Source organism: Nipponia nippon, unplaced genomic scaffold (genome assembly GCF_047370975.1).
Source record: "Nipponia nippon isolate SJK-2023a ecotype South Korea unplaced genomic scaffold, ASM4737097v1 scaffold_1, whole genome shotgun sequence".
NCBI lineage: Eukaryota > Metazoa > Chordata > Aves > Pelecaniformes > Threskiornithidae > Nipponia > Nipponia nippon.
Window position 1 is genome coordinate 12,399,705 of NW_028262290.1, and position 13,019 is coordinate 12,412,723.

Consider the following 13,019-nt stretch of genomic DNA (forward strand, 5'->3'; position numbering starts at 1 on the left):
GATCACCTCCAACTAAGCATAAAAATATCCATGGAGAAACATTTCATCTACAGCCCACACTTCATCATTACAACAATTATCACACACCACAAAACCACACCCCATAAGTTTTCCCTACTAGAGTTGCCATCTTCCCAGCAACCCTTGTAAACTCACCATTGCATCCAAGCCCTTATTATCCTATCCTCTCCCCACACAACAGACTGCTGGGGAAAAAAATAGCATCATAACAGCTTTGAACAGAAGATGAGTATCTAGTTGAATACGCACTGAATTGTTCACACAAAAGCAGTGGCAATGCAGTAAGGCACCAACATTTGAAAAGAGCCAGAAGAGTTAACAGCAGCAACATCATTGAGCTTTTCAATTCTCTGTTTTTGTGGAATTTATCAGGCATAGTATGTGTGAGTACATGTTAACGTGGGAACTTCACACTTTACAAGAAACTTTTGAGTGTATCTGACGTACACACTTATTTTCTTAAGTCTTTTTAAATATTTCTCATTCACTGTCAGTATTAACACACGTGTCTAAGGACAAAAGAAATGCTTCAGCTGGTTAAATCAGCTTACTCAGGCTATGCACTTAGCTCAGTTAAATAAGATGAGAGCCCAGAAATTAGTCCAACTTGCCAACCCTTATTATCAAGCACAGTGTTTGTAACTCACAGTAGGTTATCAACAATGGGGCCACATTTGGGAGATACCGTGACATCTGGTATTGATTTCTGGCAGGATTTAGGTCTTTTTTGAAACCTCTACCTCACGTGGGAAAGATAATAAAATGCGTATGTACTATTAAGCAGATTTTTTTATTATCTTAGTAGGCATTAAAACAGGTATAGTTACATACTGCAGCAAATCACAAACACAAAGAAGTCATGCTTCTTCTTTTAAATCAAAACACTAGCTTCCATCAACAGGAGCAATATGGAAGGTGAGAAAGAAAGACAATTCGACATTTGCAGAACAGGTTGAGTGCATGTGTTAAAAATCATGAGAAACCCATCATATAATCTAATGAAATAAATGTCAAAAAGCTGCTCTTAACTCCCAACATCAAAAAATAAAACAAAGAAATGCTCCACAAATGTTCAGTTCTTTCCATTTTAACAAAGGCCCTACATATGCAGTTCTGTAAAAGTTTAAACATTCAGAACAAGCCATATTATGAGGGCACAAGAATTTGGTACATGTAACGTTGCATGCACACTCCTGCTTACACCCAGTACTGCAAAGCTCAACGAGAAGTCCCAAATAATATCATTTATGAGGAAGCTAGGAATGAGAGTAGCAACTTCTACTAACTTGTTCTTAACTGAAATTCTTCAACAAAAACAAATTCATGGTAGCAGCAGCCACAAAAAAGTGTGATCTAGTTAATGCTGTAAGCAACATTTTATCTGTGATTCATTATAAAGCTGCTAAGAATTTTGCAGAGGGAAAATCTGCATAACTGAGTAATTTTATTGATAAGGTCCGCTGAAAAACATACTAGGGGAAAGAGTAAATATTTTTAAATGAGTGGCCTAACATTTAAACTTTGGGGGGAGGAATATTAAAATACCCAACATACACATATAATTTCTGGAAACAATTACAGTAATTAAAACAACACTGAACATTTGGAGAGAGACATTTTGTGGAAGGCATTCCAGAACTGCCTCCCCAAAGACACTGGTCAAGTTGGGTGTGTACAATTAACGGGAGAATTTAATTTCAAGTCAAAACCCCTGCTGCTGAGAATCATCCAGCCTTTAGTGCCCCCCCCCCCCCCCCCCCAGCCCCAGCATTTAAATCCTTGGACTGTCAGCAGGATCTTTCTAGATGAGATGGTTAATTTGAAAGACTATTTTCACTACTGATCAACTGAAACTACAATGCCAGTGTTCCCAGTAGTAAGTTAATTTGAAAGACTATTTTCACTACTGATCAACTGAAACTACAATGCCAGTGTTCCCAGTAGTAAGTTTCATCAACAACAACAACAAAAAAACAATCCATGATTTCAGATGAAGATGGCCTTTTAATTTGCACTGGCTATCTACCTCAACACCTACCAATTTCATTACATTTCATAATTTTATCTTTTTCCTCTAGGCTAAGCTAAGCCAGATGGAGTTAACTCATGTTAACTCTGAAGTGCAGACATTGCCTAGAAAAGCAGGGATCCAAATCACAGAGACTTTCAAGTGCTCTCTGTTGTGACCTTCTGGAATTCCAGAAACAACTCAGACTGCCAATTACAATCCTTAGTATTAAAATAAAATCATTAAAAAACTGAATTCAAATTGCTTTGAAATCTTCAGATAGAAAAAAAATAAATCTCTACAGACAGAGACATGGGATGCTGTCCACATGACTGAGATCGTGGTTCAACTAGATAGTAAATTCAGTTTCAGTATGTCTAGTACAAGATCAAAAACACCACAGCTGCACGACGCACTGATTAAGTGCAACCCACTCTGCCAATTCTAATTTTGCACAGAGTTATGCTCCATCAGGTAGTGTCTGTCCTTCTGCCACCGGCATACAGCCAGGATAAACGTGGTATCATGTGATCTGCCTTATTTGATGAGAACGTGCTGCCAGGTGATTTGGTAGGGCACAAAAGTGGTATTAATGAACATGGGACCATAGCCCAAGGCACAGAGCGAAACAATTTGCCAAGGTCAACCACACAGGCTGCTGGTAATCTGAAAACAGTATCCAGTCCTCCTTAATCCCAGGCTAGTTTGCTACCTGCTGGGCAGCACTGCTGCCCAACATAACAAAAATTACGATGGGGTTCTGAGGACTTCTTTGGCCCATTTGTTCTAAATACTATCCCTGCTGCCACCCTGTCTACAGAGCTTCCAGTTTCATGGGATCGTCCTAGGTCCAGAACATTTCTTTTCACCTAAATCCTCACTCCACTAACCAGCTGTGGCCCCCACTGCCCCAGCCCTAGCCACACAAGCCAAGGGCCATTTCAGCAATGGCAGTGTTGACACTGCAAATATTTAGGAAAATCTTTAGCTTGACAAATGTAAGTAACCGCAGTGAAGTCAAATAAACCTGTGTTCATGTGCAAGGGCTTCCAGGGTTTAGTCTCCAAAAAGCAGGACACGTTTTCATGCTTGCTATGAGACACTCAGACACACTACTGAGGATGTGCTATATAACCCACATAGAATCAAACGCTACTCCTACTTCTTTATATACCGCTTACTAAAAAAATATTTTTATTGCAGTTCATCAAATGTGGACTCTACACGTTATTGTGGTGAACTATACACATAGCTTACTAATTCTGGGAAAATAAAAAAGCGGCTTCCATCAAATGGTTAGCCCAACACATACAGAGAGAGACACAAAAAAGTAAAGTAAATATTAGAAAGTAAATATTAGAAATGTGTTGAAATGCGTCTTTGCCCCAGTTTCTGCAGGAAATGGAGTACATGCCTGCAACAGTGCAATATTGTTTGAATTACTGTTTGGAGACAGCAGTAGGGCAGAGCAAGCATTGCACTATTGATTATAAATTATATCAAAGAAATGGCACTGAAGAAACTTTAAAATGTTAAAGAACTCCACAGCTAGCAAATGCCAGAATTACGTTTGCCTGTAAAAGCTTTATTAAGCCCTATGGCATTATATATATGCAGAGGCATAACTATAGAGTCACATATTATTTTCCTCTACCATCCTGCCCGAGTCATGATAGGGATTTGATGCAATGTCCATATTTTGCTTATTCTGTAAGATTAATTATCAGTCTGAAGTGGCTTCATTAGTTGATAGCAAGTAAACATGCAGTAAAGAGCAATTCAAGAATCAAGAAACACTCATGCACTGCACGTATCAGAGAAACTGCACTGAACTCAGCTGGGACAGTAAAGGTCACAGTTGCAGATATGGATATCATCAGTGGATTTTGCCCTAAAACACGCTGTTATGACAGTCCAGCAAGAAGAAAAAGAAGAGCAAACTGCTCATTAAGAAAGCATCAGCACCAAACAAGGCTGTTGTTCTATGAAACTAGATAGTTCCATATCAAAAATTGTTTCACCGACAACACTGTAACGGGTATCACAGTGCCAGTCACTGGCAGAGAGTCCTGAAGCAATTAAAACAGATGAATACCGTGGGATTCATAGTCTTCCTGTTACTTAGCTCTACAGAAAACTAAGTGATAATCTGATTTTGAAGCACAGCCCTCTCTCTACCAGGCAGCAGAGGTCACTGATGACACTGTCAGTGCCTGCCACACAGAATGGACTTGGTCATCACATCAGTTCTGCTGTCATAGCCGTGCCACCAAGGAGGACAGGAGCTGGGTGGAATCACATCCCCTGGTTGACCTTGCTATTCCTTCAAAACCCACACTGCAGGTGGAGCTGCCACTACAGAAAGTGTTGTGTTGGTTTAGTTTCCTTTGTCAAAAGAGATGACTCGGATATATTGGCAGAACCTTCTCCAACAGGACCAACAGCCAACACAGCTATGCTGGCAGAGCCAGGTAACAAAGATGTTATCTTTAAGTCCTTTTCTTTTTCTGAGGCCAAGGAAGACTTTCCATGTCGCTAGAGCATTATATTATGAGTTTTAAGTGAAGAAACGGGAATTCTTCTAAATAGTTTGCAAGTCAAACATAGCCCATGGACTTTCCTGTACAGCAGCTTTAAATAGGATCCTTTCCTTTTCTGCAGATGCTCCTTAGATCACTCACAAGCTGCACGCTTGGAATGAATATGACCTACATCACTATAGGAAATTATTCCTCTGCAGGATTAAAACCTACACGCTTGGCCTTGCAGACAACAGACCCCAATACTAAGTAATCTGCTCTAAATTACTGAGAAAGTGAACAAACTCCCCCTCCTATCCCCTGCCCAATGAACTTACTGCTCTAAAGGGAACTATTATCAAAAATACAAAACAAATGTAAGAGCAGTTCCTGTATATTCTGTAGAGGCAAAGCCGCTCTTGTGTAAGGAACATGGTGCACTCCTCACCTTTGCCAAAGGATGACTGAACACTTGGCAAGGTGTGAAGTCACACAGGCATGAATGACCGACGCATCCAGACTTCAACCCCTATACAAGACACACACCTGCATCAGTTGTACACACTTTTACAGATAAAACCCGAAAAAGAACATGTTTAGTTTCACTTCCCATGTTCAAACTATAATTACCTTTCATCTAATTTACAGTTATAATTGCTCAAATCTGTTTCCATGCAGGACAATCAGAAAACAAAGATGTCAGCAGCCACTGACATGGTGACAGAAATGACTCAGCTAGAACAACATGGGAAAGCTGTAGCAGAAGAAGGGATAAAATCCAAGCATCAATGCAACTTCTAATATTTCCAGCTTTTTCTTCCAGCTCAACACCCCCTCCTTCCTAGCACTCTTTCAACCCGTCTCTTCCCCATCTGTCTACATGACCTCATGACTTCCCAAGCCCATGTCCTTTACCTTTCCATTTGCCTCTTCCCACTCTCAGTCCTTCCTTAACATGGCTCTTAACATTTTTCTTAAACAAGTCTCCTATGTTTTTCTTGCACCTCACTCAGGTTTAGATTTTATCCTCCCTCACAGTGCTCAGGCTTAGCAAAAGGCAGACACAGCTCAAGCAAGATAGACTGACGTTTGGCAAAGCAGTAACTTCTAAGAGGAAGTACTAAGCAATCTTTGCCAGAGATGCTACTACCACATTCAATGCTTTGCTCTCACCTGCAAAAGAAACAAAATAGCCCAGGTTCTCTTTCTCTGCAGAAGAAGAAAAGAGAGGTGGGAATAATGCAACATTAGAAAGCTAATTATGTCTTTCTTGTTCTCTAGATAGACCTACAATACATTGTGATTCATTTTATTTAGAGAAGTCTGGGGACTTCAGAAAATTTACCCCAGCTTTTAGAGTCCCAAACAAGCCAAATGCTTGAAAAGCTGAGATAGTGATCAGAGTCCGCTGCCAACACCCCTGCTAATCTAGAGAGCAGAGTGGGAGAGAGAGAACAGGCATAATACGCTGGCACTGGCCGCTTGAGAGCTCTCCCAGAGGAGGGGGCACTTGAACTGGCTAAATCAGCCTGGGTCCCAATCACTTGGGTCCACTTCAAAAGCGTAAAGAAGTCTGCAAGAGATACTCCAGCTCCATCAGTCTTTTGTTGTTGTTACACTAAAAATAAGAGTGCTGTCCGGACTTTGCATGGAAAGGACCCAAATATTGGCTAATTTCTTTTAAAAATACCCGTTAAAAATGAAAAAAGAAGCAGGAGTAGGAGTCCAGTCATTACATAGGTACAAGAAAATCCAGTGGCACAGGGAGTTTCCACAGACAAAGGATTTCCCACAGACTATTGTTGGAAACACTGTGATTCAATTGCTCATTTCTTGCTCAACAGGCTGCTGATTCAACCAGAAGAGGATGCTGACATATTTCACCTTCTGCATTCCACCTACTGAAGCCTAAGTCAATAAAAAAATTGGCTTTTAAAAACTTGTGACTATATCTCATGCTAGTTCCTAGTTATTTACATAACATACGTTTGTGGTACAATATCATCTTTTTGTCAATGTCATTTAAAGGTAAACATAATAAAATAGTATATCAGGAATTTTAACTGTCGCTGTCTGCTTATCTTGCTAACTCCTAGTTGGACATTCACTACAAGCAGGTGGTTAGAAGGTGAAACACAGAATATAACATACTTTCAGATTCACTGCTCTATGAAGACACTATAGACCACAAAAAATGACAACATACAAACTCACAGAATAATCAGCTAAAATGTGTTTTGCGGCTTGAGACAAATACTGTTAACACTGTACATGAAAAACAGTCTGCTTGTGAAAATGAATGGCCTGCTGCAACTCCCCAGAGAAAGCCCTCAGGTAAGGAAGTCGGAGGGAACCAGGGAGCAAGCCAGTGGAGGCTATTTGAAACCCAAACCTTTCTACAGCTACCTCCAGGTGCAGTCCTAAATTCAGCAACAGTATCTGTTTCCCAGAAGCAGATTTTAAGCTGTCTCTGACAGGTAACTGGAGATATGCTGTGCAGTTCTAGAGGCACGGCGTGTAGCTAGCCTCCAAAACAAAGCACTAGCTGTTATTTTTTAGACAATAGATTGTATCTCTGTTCTACTGCAGAAGCTTATGTACATTTCTTTCTCTTACTCAGAAAGGTTTGTTTGGGATGCTGGCAGTGGAAAGTACAGAAAATTCCCTAGAGGGAGGTAGGAAACAGATAGGAGAAGTGTGGCTAGAGGCTAATAGATGAGCCATTACTGACTTTATAATCCACATAGACTCTTGAATGCGTTAAATGTCTTGGAGCTGCATTTTTAAAACCTTAGGAAGGAAAGAACAGGGAAGGAGCTTGTTTTAGCAAAGCAAGGAGGAGTCTCTGACACAACATAAATGAACTACATTAGGGAAAAAATCAGGAAAAATGAAAACCGACCCTCCCAGGACTTCATTTTCTTTGCACACAAACATAGATATGCACACAATGGATGCTGCTGAATCTTAAAAATCATGAATGTATCGTTGCTCTACCTAAACCCAGAAAAATATCTTCACTTCAGTCAAGCAGCTAAACCTCTGCTTAACTTAAAAGATCACGAGTGAATGCATCTGAAATAAACAGAATTTGAGTGCTTTGTTGGTGAAGGCACAGGCTTACTCTTTATATTCCTAAGGATGAAGAAAGTGTTTTGCTGATACACAGGAATAATGAAAGAAGTTACGTTGTTGAAAATGACTTGAAATTCATATTATAACAATAACACATCAATTAGTTAATAGCTTACAATCAAAATATAAACCTACTATGTTTCACTCAAGTCTGGATATACGTCATTAATCCCTAATGATGTGAGAACTATGTTATGTTTTACTAGGAAAGCTTTAAAAATCATAAATATTCCAAATAAAAGGAAAAAGTTATGATCCATCCAGTTTCTGACAAATATAAACTAGGAGGTCTGCAATTATGGTGACATCTGAATTGAAATGTATATTTAAAGACTGTATGGGGAACAGCGACTGTATTTAATGCTGTCCAACATTTGCTGATGTAGACATAGTTTTCAACTCTTTTTAAACATGTAATATTTAGTTATTTGAATGCAGATTTTTCAGTTAAGCATCTGACTCAGGATGATTTTAAAACTTTACTAAAGGAAAACCTTTCTACAAAATAAAAAACATGTAGGCATTTCTCAGAATAGAACTAGTGGAAAATGCATTACTTTGCTCTCCCCTTTTGGTTTTAAAAGTAGCAAAAAACAATAGCAAGATAATAGCAAGACAGGTTTAATTGATAAGCTCTACTACCTTCATGCTTTGAAACACAGATTTCACATCTTGAAGGGAAATCAGGGATGTGCTTTTTGCCTTTTCTAGAGAAATCCATACAAACCTGACACCTAAAAGTCTATTTGCAGACGCTAAGATAGGTTACTTAGAAAGTTGAGTTCTCCAAGCATGACGTGGCCCAAAAATGAAGCGATCAAGTACGGACTGCACTGAAATTGACTCTTTCAATGTCTGGATCTGCCGTGGAGCCTATGCTTTCAATACCTTGCTTGCTAATGGGGAGGCTCGATGATGAGAAAAGAGAAAACTAAGGAGCTGTTTAAAGAGAGCGGCCAGGCACGGCCTGAGAGAACGCAGGAAAAGCAGCCGTGCCCTGGAACCGGGGTAGCAAGGTTACAGAGCTGACCCGACTACGCAGAGCCCAAGAGCCAGGGACAGAGAATCAAAGGGGGCTGACAGGACGCTAACGAGGAGGCAACGTGAGCTAACGGCGGAGCGGGACGGGCCGGCAGAGCGGGAGCCGCGGCGCAGGCGGCGGAGCCCCCCCGGCCCCGGCCCCGGCCCCGGCCCCGGCCCCGGCCGCCGCACAGCGCGGCCCGCGGGCAGCGCCACCGCGGCGCCCCCTGGCGGCCAGCGCCGCCGCCGCGCCTCGGCCCCGCCCGGCCCCGGCGCCGCGCTCCGGCCCTCGGGGCGCAGCGGGGAGAGGCGAGGGATTTTGTTCGACGTCGCCTTCTGCCCGCGAAAGGCAGGGAGGGAGAAGTCCCCCGAAAGCCGGTGTTCAGCTGCCTGACCCACGGCGTCCGCCGTCGAGCCCGGTTTGCTCAGGAACAGGAGCTTACGCAACCCGCGCTGGCTGCGTTTGCCCCGAACAGCCCGGCACCTGTTGGGCAACGGCGGTCGCGCTCAGCGCCAAGCCAGAAACCCCCGAGCGTGCTGAAATGCGACAGCTCTTGCAAAAATGAGTGGTCAGGTAGCAAATGAGACCCTGCTTAACTGAGTGAACAATTAACGAGCTCACTCTTTATTAAGCACCAGCAAATTCACATGGTAGGCAGACACTGGAAACCAGACTTCATCCATTCCCCGCTGCCACAACCACTTGTTGATTCCTGAAATCAGCTGCCTCATTCATTACGCAGCTTCCATCTTCCGCAATACGAGAAGCAGGTATCATCTGAGACTACGGTGCCTTAACTACACACTCCTCAGTCATTCCCAAAGCACTATTCATGCCATAGAATCACAGAATCATAGAATCATTAAGGTTGCAAAAGATCCTTAAGATCATCGAGTCCAACCGTTAACCTATCACTGCCAAGGCCACCACTAAACCATGTCCTCAAGCACCACGTCTGCCCGTCTTTTAAATACCTCCAGGGATGGAGACTCATATTCCAACTGGCGCAAGAGTTTGGTGGGCAGGAATTAGAAACTGTGTCGCACTGCATGCAAGCTAGGAAGAAAAACTAAGAGTTGTACTGGCAACTTCAGTATTTTATACCTGTCAAAGATCTATCTTTCCAACTATGTATTGTTTTAATGTAAGATTTGTATCTATTAAAAGATAATATTTAAATAAGGACATATTTTCATAACTTTGATAGAAGTGACAGTTTACCTGATTTACCGTTTCTTCAATTGCTCTCATATAATGATTAAGTTCTCTGTCCATTGCAGCATATTCTAACATGACATTTTCGATACTGTTAACATCCTCTACATCATCTGCAAAACAGAAGATTTTGTACATGGGTGATCAGTTGTCTTATTTTCAGGCAGCATTTTTTCTTTACAGATATGAAGACAAATATTAACACTGTGAATTTCTAAAGCATCTGTAAGGCACAGCAGGTGTTTTCAGGCTCCTCAAACATATACTTTTTTCCTATTTTGCAATTGTAAACCTTGACATTTCTTGGGTAACTTGAACAAACAGCTTACTCAGAAAGACACTTCCCTGGTTTCATGTGAACAAGAGAGAGTGTGTGTAATTTCATCTACCAACACCTAGTCATTAGGCAATCAGGATATTTTCTGCAAAAGTTATATTTCATGACTCATCACATTGCCTCAGAAATAGTCAGAAGAAACTTAAATGCTCTCTCAGTACAGTATAGTTCAGAGCTATAATTAGACCCCTTATCCCCAATAAACATAGCTACTGCAAAATCAAAACAGAGCCAGCATTTTATAACACAGGAAATAATGGAAGATTCAATAGCATTCGTGAATCAAGCAGTAAAATTTTAATTGCCAGTGAAAATCAATGAATACAGGACGTGTGCTTAGTAATTCACATCCACTTTTTTTCTCTCCTGCATTCTTCCTAATTTCACTCCTTTCATCTCTAAGTACACCTCTGCTTTCCCATTCTAACGTTGCTGCGCATCAGCTTAGCTGGATAAGGGCTCCACAGACGCTACAGGGCTGAACAGCCACGGCTGTATCTCCTGACACAGGTGCACGTACCACACCAAACGCTGCCAGCGGCGGGAGGACAGCCAGCCACGAGCCCCTAACCCATTTAGGAAATAAAGAAATCAGGAAACCTAAGTTTCCACTTCTCCTACTCCCATTTATTCCTACCCTGCAGTTTGCAGGTATAGAGAAAACAGCTGGAAGCAGCTGGAAGCTGCAAAAGAGCCCCAAAGTCTGCCGTGCAGCATTAGGGGTTGCTATTTAATGGAGTATTCTTCTTTACAAGCAGTTTAAGTAGCCAATCTGCGCTGTTATTTTTAGGAAGAAAATCATGGTATAGCTTTTTAAATTACTTTCTTTGTGAAGAAAGGAAAATGTCTTCTGATCTGGCAAGCTAGTGCACTTCCTAAGTTGCTAACTATATTAGTACGTTAGAGCACAAAAATCTGTCTCTGCAGAAAGCTAACATAAAGCATTGTATACGACCGTCTTAGCTTGAGAGCAAAACCTGCAACTGTTGCTGAAACACATCACTCAGGGATAGGAGCTTCGTACCATATGAAACAGTGATGGATCCAGGAGACAGAAAGAAAAGCGCTAAGATATATTTACACAAAAAAGTTACATAATAAGCCATACTATTTTGTGAACGTGGCAATTACAGTCATGATGTTTCCCTTAATTATATATAAGCTTGGTATGTATCCATTTTTCATTAAGTAGATGAATGGATATTGCAGACAGAATCTTGGCATTCCCGCAACTTTCTTCTGAAGAATCAGCATTTCCCTCTCCCCTTTCCCTTCCCTCCCACCCAATTTCCATATCCGATCTGGGAACTATGATCATGCTCTTTTTCCTTCCTGCTAGGAAGCATATGAAGTGCCTCCTTCAAGGCTGACACAAATGGCACTCCATGAATCACAGGAAAGGTTTGTGTAGCAAGTAACTGTCATTCTCCTCCCATGGCCAAAATGAATCATATCCACGACATAAAGAAACTGCAGTGGCCTAAATCTTTTTTTTTTTTAGGGGAAGAGAAGTGCATTGTTAAACGCCAAGTGAGCTGTACTAATGCCGTCTTTCCTAAAAGTTAAAAAAGCTTTAGATGAAGAATAATAGTATTGCAGCTTGAGAGCTGCATTAAAATAAAGCTCAAACAAAGAGGTGGAACACAGCTGAGGCAAGAAGGACATTACCTGTAACTACATCCTGCCCTGCATTCTTCATGTACCGACCGCTCCACCCATCCACCAGCCTGTTTTAAGTCTCAGTGATGTTCACTGCTGTTTTCCTGTTGCTGTTCTTTCATGCACATGAAGTATGTTATCTATACTGGGAAATCGCTGAATGCATCACTAATGCATGACTGTAGCCTGCCCTTGAAGGCATTATGGACACGAAGACAGATCTGAAGGACTGTATACAGGTCGGTTGCTGTCCGTCCCCTATTTCTGCTCTTTGACGGATACTAGAGTCCATTTTCTATCTGCAGTTCAATCCATAGTCCAAGGTGCTGAGAGCTAAGAGGAAATCTCCTGTGTTGTTCCCAGCCACTCATCTCCCCATCTCCTAAACAAGATTTAAAAGAAAACTTACACTATAGGCTATTCTATTTGCCTTTAAAAAACTCTTGTCGTCCCACATGACACACTGCAATAACCTGCTGTGCATGGCTCCTCTGCTCCCGCCACACTCTCCCTTCCCCTGATGAGCAAAGAGCACTTCTGCCCCTCCCTGGTAAGGAGCAGATGCAGAGCAGAGCTTGGGTACACATGATGAGAAGCTGTGGGTGACTGTATGGGGATGTAAAGTTTTATAGCTCACCAAGGCAGGGATCCCAGCACCTTCACTGTATCCTTACAACAGACTCCACCATAGACTAATCAGAACACACCAGTTGACCGGATCTTACTAGGGAACAAGAAATTAGAAAAGACAGACTTATCTCCTCTCACCACCATCCCACAACTCACTCTCCCAAATCCCACCAACCTGATAGTTTAACAGCGCTGTAATATGAAGAAGAATCAAAATCTAATAATTGTATCAGGCTTTTGAAAGATTCAAAAGGCATTGTCCATTATCCACTCTGCAAGCCCCACTGCTACTTTTATTTCAGTTGTGAGGAAGGCAGTAGAAATCCATGGTGAAGGGATTCAAGGCACTGTCTCTCTTCCAGCAGACCGTCACCACGTTATCTGCTGAACACCCTCCAGCCAGACTTCAGCTACAAAGCCAGCTAACTCTCCAAAGTACTCAAACCTTTCACTCTGCAGGCCAGCAACCTAGCT

At 41.8% G+C, this 13,019-nt stretch overlaps 1 protein-coding gene across 3 annotated transcripts in view; it reads right to left on the reverse strand.

The window, feature by feature from the left end:
- Positions 1–13,019, reverse strand: part of NSMCE2 (NSE2 SUMO ligase component of SMC5/6 complex) — a 138,389-nt gene that overhangs the window by 98,813 nt on the left and 26,557 nt on the right. For all 3 annotated transcript variants that reach the window (XM_087746164.1, XM_087746154.1, XM_087746174.1), the window contains one exon: positions 9,926–10,032. In XM_087746164.1, coding sequence (XP_087602290.1) covers positions 9,926–10,032 — 107 coding nt within the window. The remainder of the gene's footprint in view (positions 1–9,925; positions 10,033–13,019) is intronic.